The sequence below is a fragment of the Conger conger genome, chromosome 13 (genome assembly GCF_963514075.1).
Source record: "Conger conger chromosome 13, fConCon1.1, whole genome shotgun sequence".
Taxonomy (NCBI): Eukaryota; Metazoa; Chordata; class Actinopteri; order Anguilliformes; family Congridae; genus Conger; species Conger conger.
In genome coordinates, this window is record NC_083772.1 from 21,702,377 (window position 1) to 21,722,827 (window position 20,451).

At 42.9% G+C, this 20,451-nt stretch overlaps 1 protein-coding gene across 5 annotated transcripts; it reads right to left on the reverse strand.

Annotated features, from left to right (window-relative positions):
* Positions 1-224: 224 nt before the first annotated feature.
* LOC133108388 (spartin-like) lies at positions 225-15,709 on the reverse strand. 5 transcript variants are annotated; one of them, XM_061217894.1, is made up of 8 exons: positions 15,451-15,709; positions 14,096-14,862; positions 10,146-10,343; positions 6,374-6,512; positions 5,080-5,274; positions 4,307-4,465; positions 3,601-3,691; positions 225-2,108 (listed from the first exon to the last, which is right to left on the reverse strand). In XM_061217894.1, the coding sequence occupies exons 2-8, from the start codon at positions 14,858-14,860 to the stop codon at positions 1,895-1,897; spliced, it is 1,761 nt and encodes a 586-aa protein (XP_061073878.1). In that variant the 5' UTR covers positions 14,861-14,862; positions 15,451-15,709; the 3' UTR covers positions 225-1,894. The 5 variants fall into 5 exon arrangements, with proteins under 5 accessions (XP_061073878.1, XP_061073879.1, XP_061073877.1 ...); XM_061217895.1 differs by having other exon boundaries at positions 15,446-15,709; XM_061217893.1 differs by having other exon boundaries at positions 15,401-15,709.
* Positions 15,710-20,451: the final 4,742 nt, after the last annotated feature.

Here is a 20,451-nt window from a genome sequence, read left to right on the forward strand (position 1 = left end):
TATTGCAAATCCGTGCTGGTAAATTTGACACTGACAAGGCAGATGAGTTGACAAGGTTGCAAATCCCGTGTTTAAAGGATACAACCTATTTTATGCAGTCTATGGGTATGACACGTTGAACTGTACCAGGCCACCAGTGAAGTAAATCACCAAAACAGGCAGCCCATTTAGGAGCACAGCGAAACAGAGAATGGACAGATTAACAACACATTCATAGCCGCACATTTGAAATTAAACCAATGTCATTTATTAGTTTGTATAATCAATATGTTAGGAAATACATCTCCAAAATATTTCAGCATTTGTTTATATTTTCGATTTAATAGTTCAATAGTTGTTTAAGCTAGTATAAAGAGGATTACTTAGGTCTTGACAAGTGCCAAAAACCGTTTGCTTACAGAGAAGGCCCGGTCGAAGAAAAGCAGCAGGAACCATTTATTTAAGCAGAGAAGATCTGAGACAATCTTTAAAAAAAAAAACCCCTCTGTACCCGAGTTATCGCTAAGCACCGCTGTAAGCTGAACAAAAACAGATAAAAAAAAAAATTATCCTGGGTGGCGAAGTCACTTGCTGTCCCCACCCGCACCAACTCCAATTTAAAAAGGCATTATATATATAAATATATCCTGGCAAAAACCAACGCCTCGTTGAATTGTGTAAAAGGCATGAACGCTGGAAAATGCTCAACAGAAGACTGCCCTTCAGCAACATACAGTATATTCACCAGATACCAGAGTTGTTCAGGCTGAAAGAATCTGCCAGGAAATAGTGGAAAAACTAGTTCCATAATAGGACTGCAAAGAAAAAAAATGCATAGAAGTGGATCAACAACCAAAGCCCCAAAACATATTTTCTGCCTTAGGCAAGCAGTTGACTGGACAGAAGTAAAATTATAACATATTGTTTAGCACAGCTACTCAACTATTTAGGTCACCACCTACCCAGAACAATGTTAAAAGGAAATACTGATATGTTGAATGTGCTAGCTTTGGTCTACATGAAAAAACAGTTTTAAAAGCTGTAGAAACTCCAGAAACAAGAGAATACTTCCCAAAAACTAGCAGGCAGACTCCAGTGTTTAATAGTGATAAAACTCCTTTAGACTTTGAAAAAAAGAAAGAAAAAAAGAAAGAAGACAATTCTGTCTTGAAACCATGGTCAATATTACATAAAAGTAAACCGTATTTCTAGATTGGAAATTTCTGACCATTTTTAACATTTCTGAGCAGGAAGCTGACCAGTCCAGTTGAGACATAAAAATGCACACTAGTTCAACTAACACACTTCAACCCAATCTTTAAAGCCTATCTATCCATCAATGCTCATCTTCTAGTTAGAAAAACAATACATTGAAGGTTAAAGTGCTTATCAGATATCAAACCCTAACAAGACATTTTTCTTTAAATAATATAACCTGACTGGCAGACATTGCATACAGTATTAATAATAAAATATAAAGCATTTAAATATAAATAGTGTTTATAGTAACAGACAAATATATTAAGGCTCTACGGAGAAAGAGTTAAATCGGCAGTTCACCCAAAAATGGAATGTGTTCACTTACCCAGAGTACTATCTAACCATCCATATAGTTTTGCTGAGATGCAAATAATTTTTTGGATTAGTGCTCTGTTGATGTCTGTGAGTAATTATGTCAGTATATTTGGAAAGATACGTTCCTGTTCAGTGTTTCTAATGGAAATTGTCAGCACATGAGCAGGAAATATGAGACCCATAGAGGTCCATTATATCATGGTGAACTGTATCCAAAAACTCAAAAAATCAAATCTCAAAAATCTCAGCAAAACTATCTGGATGTTAGATAGTACTCTGGGGTAAGTGAAAACATACTCAAAATTTTTTGGTGAACTGCCCTGTTAAACTCTATGACAGTTCATCTGGGCTCTTTGTAGTCCTTCCCATGGGGCTTCTCCTCTGCAGGGGGCTCCTGGATCTTGTAGTCCTCCAGGATGGCGTGGGCCGTCTCCTTGCCTGTCCTCTTCACCACGGCTTTCAGGCCCAGGTTGTCGATGTTGAAGGCGGTCACCCCCATGTTGATGGCAGAGTTCACAGCGCTGTCGGTGGCCTGGCCCGCTGCCGCCCCGTACCTTTACCAGACCAGCGGAGAGAGGGGTGAGAGAGGGGCGAGAGAGGCAGGGTGAGAGAGGGGTGAGAATGCAGGGTGAGAGAGAGGTAGGAGAGAGGGAGGGCAGGGAGAGGGGTGAGAGGGGACTGGAGCATTATGAATGAGCAGTAGAATATGATGGAGGATGACGGGGTTGGGGTAAAGGGAAGAGGGGAGGGGGGGCAGCACGGGGCAGAAAGTATTGCACAAGCACAGCCTGGCTGGGAGTGGAGCTGTTCTCCTGACCATGCAGGGGTCAGTTATTCATGGAGCAACACCAGATGCAGTCAGGGAACACTTTATTTGAAGGCTCCCACATAAGAGCTATACAACCCCTTCATAAGCATTACATAAGCATTCATGAGCACTTATGTCAATAACCGGCATAATTTTGTGTCAGTTCACTTGGTTTGTCACGGTAATGTCACTTGCTGCATCAATGTTGAAATGACACATAATATACTGATCTGTGGTTATTGACATAAGTGCTTATGAATGCCTATGTACTGCTTATGATTGTGCGATGTAGTGCTTATGTAGGACCCCTCAAATAAAGCATTACCCAAAATCATTCCATGGAATTATGGTAGCTTCACAGCATACAATTCTGCTTTGACGAAATTGGCCTGTAATTGTATTTATCAAATAAATTAAAAGTCACAATCTACCATCACACAGTGTTGTGTGTGTTTGAGCTTTTTACATTTGTTAAATGATTGTAATGTTAAACCCCTCAGGTCGTTGTTATTGGAAAATGAGCATGACATTCGCATGGTGAATGTAGGTTTATCCACAGAAGAATTACTGAGACCACAGTGAAATCAGTGCACTGCACTTTCTGTGTAGCTGACTCCAACCAGAGTCCACAAAAAAGAACAGAAGCTTTGAGAAGCACTTCCTCAGTGATTCTCTGAATGGAGTTTAGAAGGATCATAGGGATGCTGATGTGTAAACTAAGCGGTTGTAGTACACTGTTGGCACATAGCAGTGGGAGTGATTAATTGCCTTGTTATTGTCTCAGCAGTTACTTGTGCCATGTAGCTCAGTAAGAGTCAGTATGCATGTGCTTGGCTACGGTTAGCATCATGCGCACACACTGAGGAAATCCAGTGAGTTTAGTCAGGGATGACTTTTATTGCTATCAGGTATTGGGGGGGTCCAAGTGTTTTTGTAGACCCCTAAATCTGCAAAATAAGGGGAAAAAGACAATGTAAGTTCTCGTTCCCCCTCATTCAGAAAAACTGCCCAATGATGAAAGGAACAGAAGGGGCACAGTTCCAAGGGCAAAGTATCAGCAACAACCTCTGTTTTGAATATTTCTCCTTGTTGATACTGAATCTGAGGGAAGTCAGCATGCTGCCAGGCAATGACAGTGACAGCTTTGAGGGGTGGCGACTGACACAGCACACAGAACCGGAGTGACCGTAGGGAAACAGACACAAGGCAGTGTCTGTGCTGGGTGGAGAGGGACGTACTTGTGTTTCACTGTGCTCACGGTCTCCGTGGCCACACTCTTGGCGATGTTCTTCGCCGCCACCTCCAAGCTGGTCCACGTGGTCGCGAATCCTGTCCAAGGAATAAAACATAATATTTAATTACAGTACATTTCATTACAGTACAGTACAGTACAGTACATTACATTACATTACAAGCATTTGGCAGACACTTTTATCCAGAGGGATGTACAACAAAGTGCAAAGTGCATACCCATGACCAGGGACAAGTGTGCTGAGAGACCCGAGAGGGACCGTTTCAAGTGCTAAATAATGACACAACAACCTCTTTCTTCTTAATGATGTTTGAAATAGTTTATTTTGGTAAACCTACTGTTGATCCATGTTACAGGCTGTTCTCAGCCTCATAATGGATTCCTTGACTGTCATTGGCACAACTCTGGCATTGACAAATGCCAGTAACAGACTCCAAAGGCAATCAAGAGCCTAGAATCAAGACTAGATCCTGAAAACGTTCTTTTAGCTGCACAGAGGAAGCGATTGAAAACACCAGACTGATTAGAAACAGCTGTGAAGCCATTAGACCCAAACGTTATGGTGCCCTGAAATGGGGGGACAATAAAAAGGATGCCATTCCTACATAGATCACCCAATATGGATGTAAAAACCCTCAAATTAAAGCTGACTGTTTGCACTTTAGCCTCATATTCATTATTTCTGGGCCTACCTTGCAGGCCGCTGGCTGCGACCACCATGGCACCGTCCACATTGGAGCGCCCATCCTTGTCCTTCTTCAGGGACTCTGGGATCAGCTTGCCCCCGTGCTTCTTCACATGAGGCGCCAGGTGCTTCCCCACACGCCCCGCCACGGCACACACGCCATCCACTGCAAGCACACGCAAGGCCATCACACGCTACACACACGCCATCCACTGCAAGCACACGCAAGGCCATCACACGCTACACACACACCATCCACTGCAAGCACACGCAAGGCCATCACACGCTACACACACGCCATCCACTGCAAGCACACACAGGGCCATCACACCCTACACACACGCCAACCACTGGAAGCACATGCAACACTGTCACACACTACAGACACGCCATCCACTGCAAGCACACGCAACACTGTCACACACTACAGACACGCCATCCACTGCAAGCACACACAGGGCCATCACACGCTACACACACGCCAACCACTGGAAGCACACACAAGGCCATCACACGCTACACACACACCATTCACTGCAAGCACACGCAACACTGTCACACACTACAGACACGCCATCCACTGCAAGCACACGCAAGGCCATCACACACTACACACATGCTACAGACACGCCATCCACTGCAAGTACACACAAGACCGTCACACACGCTACAGACACGCCATCCACTGCAAGCACATGCAACAGGAACACACTGCACACGCTACACACATGCCATCCACTGCAAGTATACGCAATGCTGTCAGACACACTGCAGGCTCACCCAGGAACTGGCTGACGCGCACAGCGCCCCCAGTGGCTCGCTTGGCGACCTGTAGGCCTTTGGTGACGCCGGGGCTGACGGTGGCGGGCGTGTCCTCGGGGGTCATGTGCTCCCGCAGTTTAGACGCTCCCTTGTGAATGGCCTTGCCCGTATACTCCGCCCCTTTCACCAGGCCCCAACTCAGCCACGACGCCCCTGATTGGACCAGACCGTCAGGAAGAGACAGCCTCAAAATCGGCTTCTCAAAATAATCATGAAACATACTAGCTACAATATTAATAAACAATTTACCTCAAGGCTAAAACATATAACAGCTATTCAGCATAACAGTTTTTTACAGAACTCTTGCATAAACTCTTACTCATACATTTTCTAAAATTAAAGTTAAAGAATGCAGAAATATGCCTTTCCCTGCCTTTGCCATGTAAATGAGGCTTACTTCTGCCCTCCTTTTGCAAACACAAGTAAGCATCTGAACTGCAGATGCAGGTATAAACTGTTCTGGAAGAACAAGGTTAAAATCTGCCTCAGGGAAAACTACTGCAAGATACTGAATAAACTCATATTGCTGTTGAAAATGGTCCGTCAAAAAATAAATAAAAACAGATTCAAATGTTTAGTTCTGGCTTCATGTCATTAAAGTTATTTCACACTGCCCCAGTCAGAGTGAGAAATATCCCCTGCTTTAGATAAACACATCTTTAGTGATATAACAACATTCCTGTTCCCAGTTTCTGGCATGGTGTTGTTACTGTCAGCCATAGAAGAAACGGATTGCCATGCACAGCAGGTGAGTAATAGGAAGAGGTACCAGACAAGGTCACATCTTATTAACTTCGAAATACACTTCGAAAATTTTAGCACTTGAGAGTTTGAGATATGACGATAGTGTGAAACCTCATCTATGGACGGTCTGTGTCAAAAAATAAACTCCAAGCACCAGAATCCAGTGCAAGAGGTCCACAGCAGCATCACACAGAGTTCTGGTTCAAGTGTCAGACAGTGTTCTGGCCCATCCACACCAAGAACTATAACTATAACCACAACTATAAACATCACAATGTGGGCCCCCACACTGATGAACAATAACGTTCTGTAAATAGTCTCATCTGCCATTTTGCTTGTGACAGCCAGTAAATTTGGTTGGATTTTGATTGGCTGTCAGTGTTTTTATTGTTCATTGTTCATGCAGCGGGTGTACTGAAGTGTTTATAGTTATTATTCTTGGTGTGGACGGGCCTTTAGCGTTAGCCCCCATGGAGAGACACCTGGGCCCGTAGCCTCTGGGACCCACCTGACAGGATGCCATGGGCCACCTTCTCACTCCACTCCGGGAGGGGCTTCTCCCCCTCCACTGGGGGGGTCAGCTCCGGGGGGGGCACCAGGGGGACCTTCTGGCTCAGGTTCATGCTGTCCCCGGCTACGTCTGGAGCCTTTCACAGCACAAACACATTCATTGCAGCACTGAGAACCCAGCTAACGCCGCATTAGCATGTGGCTAACGCCGCTCTAGCATGTGGCTAACGGCACCTTAGCATGTGGCAAACGGCGCCTTAGCATGTGGCTAACTGAGAAGCAGGGGATGAGGGGATAGCATATACTTAAAGCGTGCAATGTCTAAGTGAAGGTGACATAGGCCTCCAGATAGAACAGGGATCCAGAGTTTTACCTGCTCTAAGCCTATTAAAGAGAGGATTTGATCAAAGAACGCACATCAGACTATATGATTACTATGATTCATCTGAAAAGCTGAATTCAATCATACTCTTGTGTGATGTTTATAAGGTATGAAACCCGTGTTTGTGCGGAAATTCTGGCGCAGTCTTTGCCTCCAGTCCAGCTGGGTAAACAAGCCTTTCGGACAGAGCTGCACAGTCTTCCAGAGACAGCAGACAATCACATCCTTTTGTTCTCTTTTCTCTGTTCTCTCAAAGAGACAGCGGCACCAAATGTGCAAATTCACTGATGGGGGCGAAGCAAAACCCCTCATACTTCACATGGAAACAAAACATCTACAAAACCTGCACAGCTGCTGTTCAGAATCCAGACACCAGGACAGATACAAAGTTAAGTGTAAATGTATCAATCAAAATCCATCTAAAGTTACACTTAACCTGAGAGCTAGAGGTAGTAGTAAGAGTGCCACTGATCAGTGGAATGTAGACACTGATATTGACGTTGGTGGGAGGTGCATCTTGGTATAGATGACCCCTAAAACTCTTTTTTTGTTGCCTTCCCTCACTGAGACACTGGAGGCGAAACGCAGGACCAGAGTCTTCGGTGTGATTAGCTCTCCCTCGTGCAGGCTCTAATTCCTCAGATTGCTGACGTGGACGTTTGCTGTGAAGCAGGAGGGTTCAGGAGCAAGCAGGCACACCTGTGTGTCAGGGCTAGCTCAAAGCTAGCACACCTGTGTGTCAGGGCTAGCTCAAAGCTAGCACACCTGTGTGTCAGGGCTAGCTCAAAGCTAGCACACCTGTGTGTCAGGGCTAGCTCAAAGCTAGCACACCTGTGTGTCAGGGCTAGCTCAAAGCTAGCACACCTGTGTGTCAGGGCTAACTCAAAGCAGGCACACCTGTGTGTTAGGGCTAGCTCAAAGCTAGCACACCTGTGTGTCAGGGCTAGCTCAAAGCTAGCACACCTGTGTGTCAGGGCTAGCTCAAAGCTAGCACACCTGTGTGTCAGGGCTAGCTCAAAGCTAGCACACCTGTGTGTCAGGGCTAGCTCAAAGCTAGCACACCTGTGTGTCAGGGCTAGCTCAAAGCTAGCACACCTGTGTGTCAGGGCTAACTCAAAGCAGGCACACCTGTGTGTTAGGGCTAGCTCAAAGCAGGCACACCTGTGTGTCAGGGCTAACTCAAAGCAGGCACACCTGTGTGTTAGGGCTAACTCAAAGCAGGCACACCTGTGTGTCAGGGCTAGCTCAAAGCCGTCACTACGCGCAGAAACATTGCACACCATCTGAGCCGTCAAGCCCTCACAGTCTCTTAGAAATGTCGGAGAGAAATAGTGACCTTTTTTTCTTCTCGTAGAGATTGGGGGATAAAAGGCCAGCGTTTTTACGACCGATCCTTAATCTTTTTAGATTGAATGGGACATCCTGTTAAAACCTGACATCACTGCTTATGACTGGGGAAGAGATTCTCAGGCCACTCGATCTTTTACCCAGTTTTGAAATGAAAGAATGGAGAAGTGGGCCTTTCTCTGATTTTGCTGTGTAAGCACTTCTGCCATCCCGTCTTTTACAAACACAAGTAAGCATCTGAACTGCAGATGCAGGCATAAACTGTTCTGGTGGAACAAGGTTAAAATCTGCCTCAGGGAAAATTACTGCAAGATACTGAATAAACACATATTGCTGGTGAAAGTGGTCGGTCAAAAAATAAATAAAAACAGATTCAAAAATGTTTAGTTCTGGCTTCATGTCATTAAAGTTATTTCACACTGCCCCAGTCAGAGTGAGAAATGTCCCCTGCTTTAGATAAACACATCTTTAGTGATGTAACAACATTCCTGTTTCCAGTTTCTGGCATGGTGTTGTTACTGTCAGCCATAGAAGAAACGGATTGCCATGCACAGCAGGTGAGTAATAGGAAGAGGTACCAGACAAGGTCACATCTTATTAACTTCGAAATACACTCGTTTTTGCGAAAATGGCAGAATTTTAGCACTTGAGAGTTTGAGATGTGAGGATAGCGTGAAACCTCATCTACCACTTGGAAATTAGTTTTGTTCCACTATCACTGACTCGACAAACTATCACGGACCCAAACTATCAGTGGCCATTACGGCCTAACACCGTACACACGAACGGAGATGATTTTAATCTGGTCCATTAGGTCTGCGTGCTAATCTGATCCTTACAACGTTAATGAGGAAACTGAGACCGTTAAACTTAACAGTACATTAACGCAAGGAAAGTAGGTCAGTCAATCACATGCAGTTTGAGTCCAAGTAACGTGTTCACACAAGTTTGGATCCTTTGTGCCCTCAAGGTTTTAAAGACAAGCTGAAATCAGAATTCACCTTTTGCTCAATTCTTCATAACCATTCGAATACGTCTTGAAATATACATTCCAAAAAATAGATAAGATAATAAAATACTTATGTCTTTTCACACCAAAGTGTTTTTTCCATCCACTTCCTGGAAAACAAGATTTTACAAGAATTTACATCATCTTGTACCAGTGGACGTGTATGTCGATCAAATTTTCTGTTCCGCTCCAATCAGTTTTCCTTTCACACAGCGGCGTGCATCCTCATTTGACAGCCCCATCCTCATTTCATGTCAGTCAATTCTACTCCCCGCCCATCAGAAATTCCCCCTGAAAGATGAGTTTATCCAGTGTATACATCATATCATGGAAGCTAGAGCCACTCAAACTTCAGTTTCAGCTTGTATTTAAATAAAAAAAACATACTGTACAAATTGTCAGGCTTGCAAGACCCTCTGTTCCTCAAGCTTCTTGGTATCATTCAAGTAGCATGAGCAATAATTCTAATATGAAACCAGTTAGAGGGCAAAGAAAAAAATCAAAGTCAGGGTCAGGGTCTAAGGTGAACTGGCCAACACAAGGCTTGACGTTCAGTGGTGAGACAATGCTTTAGTACCTTTTTAAACACATTGTTTAAAGTCTCAAATACCCCTGAAATCTGGAAAGACATGGATGAAAACGCAGATGTGAAACAAATGGATGAAAGCATTTCCAAACAGGCTCAAGAGGTCATTCCGATTTATCGCCATGGTTTCACGGTAGTTGAAAAGCAGAAGAGTCCAAAGCTACAACCAATCAAAGCTCTGCATTTTTCCCCCATTTACAGCTAAGACTTTTTTTTATCATGGTGAGGGTCCAGTCCACTTCAATTCCACTTTACAGTTAACAAGCTGAAAAATTCCCTGTGACCTTCTCTGACAATCCTTCAATTAGCCAGTATAATTTCAATCTCATTACCCCAGCTAACTAAATTTATATTTGTATTTTTACATTAAATTCCTGAAATGGTCATGCACTAGCCAGAAGCCAGTGAGGAAAGCTGCGATCGTGTATGCAGGTTGACGAGCTCACCTGCACTCGGAGATCTGTGAGCTGAGAGAGGAGGTCCCTGAACAGCTCTCGGTCTGAGGCAGGCAGTTCAGAGGACAGCACAACCCCCACATAGGAGCCCGGCGTGGGGGCCATCATGTCGGGAAACATGAACACCCCCGTGTTGCATAGCAACACAGGCGAGTCAGTGAACATCAGGGGGTACAGCCAGTCACACACCTGAAAAACAAGACCATACAATCTGTGACCTCTGGAGATACAGCCAATCACACACCTGCAAAACAAGACAATACAATCTGTGACCTCAGGGGGTACAGCCAATCACACCTGAAAAACAAGACTATACAATCTGTGACCTCACGGGATACAGCCAATCACACACCTGCAAAACAAGACCATACAATCTGTGACCTCAGGGGGTACAGCCAATCACACACCTGAAAAACAAGACTATACAATCTGTGACCTCACAGATACAGCCAATCACACACCTGCAAAATAAGACCATACAATTTTGTGACCTCAGGGGGTACAGCCAATCACACACCTGGGAAAACCACACCACACAGGAACACAACGGTTAGCAAACTACTCAGGTCCTGAATGGAAGCCTAGAACTAGGTCAGAATAAACATGACCTTAAACTGGTGTTTACTGCTGTGGGGTGTCTGTGGAACACGAAAACAGACCTTGTATATACTGTATACATACAGCATACATAAATTATGAACTAGTGTCATTCATACCCTTTCCACAGCACAGATATGAGCTCAAAGAAACTGTCTAAAACTAGTGAAATTAACAAGGATAACATGTAGATGTGATTATAGCCTCAATGCTAATCTATGGTTTACAGTGCAAAAAAAAGATCCATTATTATTATTAAAGGTATGAGTTTCTGGCAAAATATAAGTGTCCATTTACAACGTCTATTTATACAATGGCCGTTCCATGGTGTTATCATGGTGCGGTGAGTTTCAGCTCTGAAGATGTCCAGCTACTTGCCTCTTCCACCTAATTATCACCCTTCTAACGCAATCTAACGCAAGACCAACTGAAAATATTTTACAATTGCCGCATCACTGCCGTGAAGTGTGGAAGCAGGGGAGCTTGCAAAATAACTTGTAACATTTCTGGAATCCCCAAAGATTGCCTCACCCTGGCAAAAGTTTAGGAACATCAAACCCTCTGCTGCGATGCCTTAACAGGCCTTAGCCTATTTTTATGGTGCATATTAGACATGGAACATTGATGACTGAAGAATAGCCCTACAACCAACGACTCTTATGGATTATAATAAAACGCAATATCACTTTACAATTTCACTTTGCATGGGTAGAGAAAGTATAAACATAAACATAATTTACAGCATCATTTTGAAAACATGGGCAGATGAAATTCAGTTCCCAATGGCACCGGAGCGATAAACTGTTGATTTAAGCCGTTTCCCTTGGGAATGCCACCACTGAATCTCAGAGCCCGTAAACAGAGGGATGCCACTGCAAACTAATTGGATTGCTTCAGGGATAAACGAAATGTTGGTTTTTCTCTGAATATAAGGGTTACATTTGAATATTTTACACGCAACCCAGGCGTAAATACAAAATATTGTTTTCCAAACAGTGGTCTCGCTGTTTCTGTGCCAAGTTTTGTCACAGACTGAAGACAGTCGCCTTCATAATTAGATTCACATCACAGGAGCGAGACAGCGGACGTCTGAACGCTGCAACCGAGATGAAACGGAGTCACTCCCGTTTGAATTTCCCAGAATCCTCCTGTCAGAGAGGTAAAGCAATTACAGTCCATCACCCTGTCACAGATGAAAGTCCAATGTTCCCGGTCCCCTGATTAAGTTTACACAGGGAAAGCCCCCAGTGAAGGCTGAACAGCAATGCCCTCAGCTGGATCACCAGACGTCTAAAGAAATCCAATTAACATGTCTCAGTGTTTACTGGGCGAGGACGAAGGTGATGTATTTTGTTAGCCTAATTTTAGTCTCTTCTGATTAATAAACTTTCCATTTAAGTTGCGCTATAATACACAACTAGGTAGATTCACTAGCAGCTTGCCAAGTTATGTATATGTCCCTTCTACGTAAAAACTAGACAACACTGCTGAATGGCCTGTTCTTGTGATTTCCTAATGTTACATTTCTGGCTTTACCAATAATAGAGCATGTCTAAAATCACAATTTCCCAAAGCATGAAAAATTTAACCGCAAATGTATTTATTCTTTAATCTCAAAACAGTGTTAATGAGCAACATGTAAAGAGTATGGTGCATTGCATGGCAGCCAATCGCTGTTGGTGTGTGAATGGGTGAATGAGAATCATCAATTGCACAGCACGTTGGATAAAGGTGCTATATAAATGCCAACCATTTACCATTTACCATTTGAGTATGACACAAGAGAACATCGAGGCTCATTCACTCAGGACAGGTGGCAGAGGTCTCTTTGTCAAGCATGCCAATCTTACTCTGGTATCGCACCAGCCAACACTAACTGACTGCTACAGACGTGTCACACTCACTCTTAAAATTTGACTAACCTTTTATACATATTTCATTTATTTGTGCTACTTCTGCTTTCATATTTTATTTTAACTATTTACTATGTTATTTATCCAGCCACTTCTACTACTGCAGTTGTTTGGCCTAACTTGAATAATGTTTATGTGATTTTATTTCTACCCTTTGGTCTTAAATATGTCCACCCTGTTTGTTTGTCTTTTACGTAGCCTACAGCACATTGAGTGTACCCGCTGTATGAAAGGTGTTTTATAAATTAAGTTTGATTGACTGATTGAATGACACAGTTGTGTGTGGTTGAGTCACCAAAGGGCAGTGCTCGTGCTAACTGCTCATCCGACCTTCAGGGGCTGTGACGTCACCCACAGGTAAGAGTGCAGTGCAGAGTGCCAGATCTGGGTGGGGATCAGCCCATGACTCATCAAAGTCACCTGACAGCCGAGGACACATGACACCCCTAAGGCTGGGACTTTCCCCAGGGTGACATGGTGTACAGCGATCCTCAGGGATTAACCCCACCGACAGCCAGCGATCTCACATGACACAGGGAGCGAAGAGCAAGCACAGAGCAGAACATGAAAAATAACAGATCATGCAAACTAAACAAGCTGTGTAAGCGAGTGAACTCTTCGGCTTCTTTCAGGAAAAGAAACGTGTTCAACTAAAGCTACGCACTTGGGGCAGGTTTCACAGACACATATGGAGCTTGGTCCTGGACAAAATATCTGGAGAATCTCCATTCAAAATGTAATTTAGTCTCAGACTAAGCCTAATCCATTGATCGTAGTTATCACACTTATGTATGCTCGTTTTATTATTGCTAGCAAATATATACATTTGCAAAGACTGTTTCACTGCTGCCTTTGTTTGTTTGTTCTCAGATTAATTTGCAGGGTACAAGTTCTTATATATGTGGTCACTTCTAGCGCTTAAAACCGTACTTCTCTCTAGGATTTTCCGCGCACTTGTCCCTGGTTCTGGTTATGCACTCTATTGTACGTCGCTCTGGATAAATCTATTGTAATCTAGCGTAATGTAATATAATACAGTGTAACACAAAGTAGTGTAGTGTAGTGTAGAGTAGTGTACTGCAGTGTAGTGTAGTGTAGTGAAGTGTAGAGTAGTGTACTGTAGTGTAGTGTAGTGTAATGTAGTGTAGTGTACTATAGTGTAATGTAATGTAGTGTAGTGTAGTGTAGTGTACTATAGTGTACTGTAATGTAGTGTAATGTAATGTAGTGTATTGTAGTGTAATGTAATGTAGTGTAGTGTAGTGCGATGTAGTGTAGTGTACTATACTGTACTGTAATGTAGTGTAATGTAATGTAGTGTAGTGTATTGTAGTGTAGTGTAGTGTAATGTAGTGTAGTGTATTGTAGTGTAGTGTAATGTAATGTAGTGTCATTCCCTCACAGCCCCCATTCCCCCACTCGATGCCTTACCTGGAGGAAGGCAGGTGGCCTGTTGGGGGCGCTGGCTGAGCTCTCATTGGTAAATTTGACGATGCGCAGGCAGCCGGGGTAGGAGGGGGCGCTGACCTGCCCGTCGGGGGTAACGTAGAATATCTGCACGCCGTGGGGCAGCAGGAGCAGCTCCTCTCCGTCCTCCCCCAGATTCTGCAGGGAGGTGCCGGAGTCCGAGCGCCGGGCGTAGAACTCGTCCCCCACCAGGGACATCTCGCCGGAGTCTGTGCCGTACGACAGGCTGACGTGGCCCTCAGCCGCCTGGGGCGAGTACGCGGGGGGAAGCTCGGCGGAGACGCCCGACCGAACCACCTGGTTGCCTGGAGACGCCCTGTCCGCCACTCCAACCTCCTGCCCGTTGGACAGGACACCCCTGGGTGGAGCTGGCCTGTCTGGTCTCTCTTTGGGTGGGAGTTTCGGGTAGAGGCCCTGGGCGCCGAGCTCGGTGGAGGTTTCCAGAGCGGCCAGGCGGGTGCTGATGTTGTTCAGGGTCTCCTGCATCTTGTGCTGCATCTGCCGGGCAGAGTCCCAGGCCCCGCCCACGCACTCCTCCCCTTGGGAGGGGACGCTGATCGCCCGCAGCAGATGCTGCCTCCCCTGCCTGTACAGCTCCAGAGCCCGGTCCCTGCGGCCTGCCTCATCCTCACACAAACCCTGGTTTATGCACTCAAATGCCTTCTTATACCCGTCCTTTATCGCCTGCAGCCTGGCTTTATCAAACGCCTCCTGGTTGCCTGTCTCCATGCCTGGGAAAAGTGTCATGTTGAGAGGAGCAAATACACAAGAATAATTTCAGAAACTATGTCTAACAGTATACATCAATACAATTTTACAGATACAGATTTCTAGCTTGATAAAAACCAGAACTGATTATTTCCAGCTTCAAGTGAAATATTATTACCCGTAAATAACACGTCTGCAATAATGAACTAACGTTAGTAAGCGAGCTGGTGTCAGTGAAACTGGGCTGAATGTTAATCCATGCATAACTTAGCATGTCCAAGCGACGACAACACTTTCCGTATAGCCAGCTAGCTATGTCAACTAGCTCTAGCCTTCATATTAGGTTGTTAGCAAAGATAAAATTAGGTTGCTAACCGAGCAAAAACTAGCTCTAAATGAATTTTCTTATTTTCGCCATCCGTGTACCAACACATTATCACTACGCAACTGGTGAACTCATCAACTCTGATCCAATTACTACGAATGACTGACGCTGTGTTACATGTTGCTCTTTGAGAAGAAAAGTTTCAACGCTCGCTTATGTAGGTTAAGTTAACTTACCAGTCACCTAGCAAGCTACTGACTTCCTCGGCGAGCAAAACTAACCTTACCTGATGAAAACCTGCACAGGGAGAACGGTCACGTGATAACTGTCACTTACTAGTTGGTATGTCTTGCTAACTACACAACAAACAAGAACTTATTCGCGAGCAAACGTTCCAGTAAATGTAATTTACATACCGCGTAAAATTAATGCCAGACAATATTTACATTGGTACAGTAAACCCAAAGACAGATGTCTGACCAAAAACTCACACTGGCATATTTCATATGATTAGCAGGCTAGCTATGCTACACTGAATCATGCGCTTCTTGTTACGTATTCTGATAAGAATCCAGGGCCAACCTTCTCTGGTATGGCAAGCAAAGAGGGACAAGTGATTATAACACGAAGCTAACACTAGATGTCCCACTATTCCTTTTTTATTATGATTTCGTTTCATCCTGAAGAACATTGTCCACAGTGCATTGATCACATAGAAGACACTAAACATATTTCTCTATGTGCATCTTTTCATATTGAGAAAGAACATATGTAGATAAACCTAGTCACACTCAACTTGACGCTGTTTAAATGTGCAGTTTCATGATTCATTGATATCACATAATAGTAACACCCATTTTCAAGCTGCACAGAAGGTGTTTTGTTTTTTTTAATTGTGGTAATGAATGCTCTCCTTTTTCTTGGAGAAAAACTGACAAAGTGAATCACAACTCACATGTCTAATAGTCGTTATTTTTAGTGTGTATGGAAATGAATGCTATTCTAAATGTTAGTAGGCTATTCAAATCTTCAAAAAGACAACATTATCAACATAGTGACACCTCAGCTGCCAAAAGATCAGAAAGGCAAATGAAAGAAACACCACTGGAATTTAAATCTTTTACCATTTATCTTATGAAGGGAATTATTACAATAATGAGGGATGGTCTTTTGAGAATCAACTGAGCTTCTGTTACTGAGTGGCAGCTGGTAACTGCAAAGCTTTTTATCTGATGTATTACTTTGCCTTTGAGCTTCCTGTCTGCTCTGAACTGCCTTCCTGTGAAGTCACTATTGTCCCTTGTCAACAGGATAATTACCCAGAATAGCCCGCTGCATGTCTCTCTGAGGACTCATTACTTATTTTTGTTGTCATGCTGCTGTTGTGGAAAGGCTTCAATGCTTATTATACATGGATACATAATACTAAACAAAACCTATGCCAAAAATGTAGTACACTTCACTTCCATGAATATTTGTAATTTGCAAATAAAATGTTTCTTACTGTAATATTTAGAAATTATAGTATACTGTATCTGTGTTTTAACTTCAGGCCTTGATATATGATATATTTATTTGTACCTGAAACCCATAAGATAAGGAAAGCAAAATAAATACAAAACATACAAATTAGAAATGGGACGTAATAAAACACCTCGGCTTAGTACAGGTATTCTTTCGATGAGACAACGGTCCTTGTTTTCCCCCTCTCTTCAAATCAAGTTTTCAGTGTTAATTGCTTTGCTTCAGCAATAGCTGTGATCTCTTTGGAGACTCGGTTCTTTTAATTCTAGTGTCCTGGACTGAAAGCTGCTGAGAGTTTTATTTATGTTCTTGAGTGAGTGTCAAGTCTTTAACTGAAAAACATTCCAGGTTAATCCGATTCATCAAAAAGGCAATACAAACGTCAGTGTCCAGAAAAGCCGCATTTCCCACACAGACAATTCACGCTGTAACATGCTATCCTGACAGAGACATTATAGGGAATTCAATGGCCTGTGGTTCCCTTGGCTTTGACCCCTATCAGCAGAGGGCGAGGGGACAAATTGGCATTGCAGCAATAGCTCAGTGTGATCTCCATGCTTGACCAATTTCATTAGGCTTAGGTTTAATCTCCAAAGTAAACAGACATCAGGGAGAAAGAGAGTTTGAACCACAGTGGACTGGGAGGGCTATTAACACAAAGCAGTCCGAGCACTGGGGTTATAGCATCCTCTGCTCTGAGATTGTGTCAGGCCTGGGGAAGCTTCATTAGAACTTCAGCACAGCACAATCCAGTCTGAGAGGTGTAACTGCCATTTTGGAATTCTGATGGAATTTGAATTCAAATTCAAATGGAACTGGAAAAAACTGCCACTGTACATCTACATGCACTTTCTAAAGATAGTTTCTAAAGAAACACACATTACTTACTTCTACCAAACAATCCAACACCAAGTCACAGAAACTCCTAAAGTATTCTGCATATGACTTTCATTACTTTGCAATATTTGTTTTTAAGATATCCATTCACATAGCTGGATATGTCTGAAGCAATTCAGAAGAGAGTAGCTCTGTAAAGTACATACTCACATGAGTTGAATGCTAGGCTTATAAGGGGAAGTGAAAATGATTTATGTGAAATTGAGATGACGTGAATGGTTTCGGAACTTCTTTAGTAGCTTAGTGTAGAAAAAGAAAAGAGCCCTGGAGGTACAACTTGTCCCTGTCACCAAAAAAAAACAAATAAAACATTGAAACAAAACCCCTTATACCTGTAGCAAATTCAGCAAAATCCCTTAATCCATTCACTGCTCACAGCCGTTTTGTACTGCTGAAAAAGGAATGGCCTTGTGAATTAAAATTAACTGTGGCTTAAGGCAAAATGTGACAAAAAAAAAAACATGTACTCAATGCAATCATTAAGAACAAAAACATGCAGTATTCTGTGTTTGCTAAAGTTGAAAGATAAAATAACCGTTCTTCTCATTTGTCAGACGAACTTGTCCAACATTTAAAAAGATATGCTAAGAAATCAAACATGAGTTACAAGAATATATTGAATAATACTAACATATACAGTCACACCCCTGCTTACCTGTACATACATACAGCATAAATAAATACCTGTATACGGTATGTGTCAGTTACTGACATTGATTGTCATTCTGTGTCCTTGCTCATAGAGGTACATTCTTGCAAATGGATGATGGTGTCTCTCAGAACGCTGCAGTAAATAAACACAAATAGATGGGGCTTCCACACCTGCTAATTAATTTCACAGTGTGGCTCGTTCCCCGCTTCCCATCAGCAGCTGAAAAATGAGAACACGTAGGCCTTTCCCTGCACTTGTCTCATTTCAATTAAACTTCCATTTCATAAGTTCCTGGTTGCTTAATGTGGTAATTGCTTGTTTAGAGAACATACATCATCGTCTGACCTGCTTTCAATCAGGATGTGAAGGTCACTCTGAAAGGTGGTCCACACACAAGCTGAACTCTTACAATAACAGAATGCTTCAAACTGCAATGGGAGAAGAGTTGAGAAGAGTTGAGATTATTATCGGGTACACTGGCCATTTGGCTTGTCTGCAGTAATGACGATGATAGCTCTTCAGGGTTGCTGGATTGCAATAAAAGAACAGCACATTCCCCATTATTGTTTACAGTACGTTCAAAAAAAGAAACCTGTTGAATTAAATTATTTTTACATTAACTCTTAAAATTTCTCCATCTAACCATAGAGGCTATATCATTCTGTAACGCTGCCATCTGATTGCCTTCTTACAATACAACAGTCTTATAATTTGTATCTAACGAATTAAAAGAAAAAGAAGGAAAGCATCAGGTCAACAGATAGAGTTTTAAAAGCCCCTGGTTGACAGGAATAGATCCCACCAACACACACACAATATGATGGTACATGAGCTCAAAATCAAATTCAATTTAGGTGAGTATTTGTCAGCACTCTTGCTTGTTAAAATAATTGATGACTCATGTCATGGGAACATGGAGATGAAAGGCAGGCAATTGTGGCAGGGGAAGAATATGTACGAGCTGAGTCCTCAGCACAAAGTATATTCTGGAATAAATCTGTCATCCTCTGCCCAATAAAGAACACCTCTTCTCATAAGAACAGTATGTGTTTGCACAATAAGGGACTGCGATCCTCGACCATTCTCACAAACTCTCTTCGCCTAATCTCTGTGATTGGGCCAATGTGGGTACGACCCTAGGACGCACCATGCCATCGAATCGTTTGAATTACATCACTGCATGAAAGCTTTTCATTTCTTCCAAGGCTGAGAATTAGTTACTCTTCATTGTGAAGTTAAAGTGAGGGAGCTATCAGCTGTTACGAAGTACACCAGAGTTCCTTTATCTCAAAATACAAAGTCCGGATCATTATTCAAATGAGTTGCCCAAAACACAAAGGACTGTTTCAAAACTCATTTGAGACTTTGATGTAGACAAAGATGGAACTGGTCTTTCTTTTCTTCTGAACACTGAAGTGTTTTTTTTTGCTTTATAATTATGATAATTCTACCAAAGGAATAATTGTGTTTGTGATGAAAGCCATTTTCAGGGATAATTTTAATCAATAGTCTGGTTCAGGATCATCCAGATGAGGTCATGAATTACTGTAACACTTTTAAGTCACCATTTCAAAAGAACCAAGTCACAGCCCTTAAAGTCACAACACTATCAGTGTCTATGAGTGTCTTAAAAGGGAAGTTACAGTTTTTATAAGATTGGTTTCCACTGAATATCCTGCATTCTAATTGGTTCAAGTTATAGGCCATTGGTTAAATCGTATGTACTGACATTTCCAACTGAAGCCCACAGTCACACAAGATCATGGTTTATTTTAAGAAGTAACTGACCATTGGTGCGTTAGCAAAGCTGGAGTTACCTCATTCCCATCAGAGCCAACAGGCTGACTGCACTGTGAGTACAGCCAGCTCTGCCACATCCCTTAAGAGAAACACCTCGGGGTGAAAGCAGGAATGAAGAGCTGCTTCTGCATTGATATTAGTCGGGTGTTACTCCCATTACAGCCAGGGACCACCGCAGAAGACAGATTAAGGACGAGGATATTAATAATACCTTCAGATTTTGCATCAGTCTCGCACCTGATGCATTATCGCCCACAGAAAGACACCAATGCACCTGTAACACACTCAGGGCAAAGCAACAAAAGCAATACTTATTAGTATATGGCAGCACGTGTAACATAAAGCAAAGAAAAGCATTCAGAAGCAGGGATCATCAAATCTAGGCAAAAAATTTAAATCTAAGTCCTAGTTTTC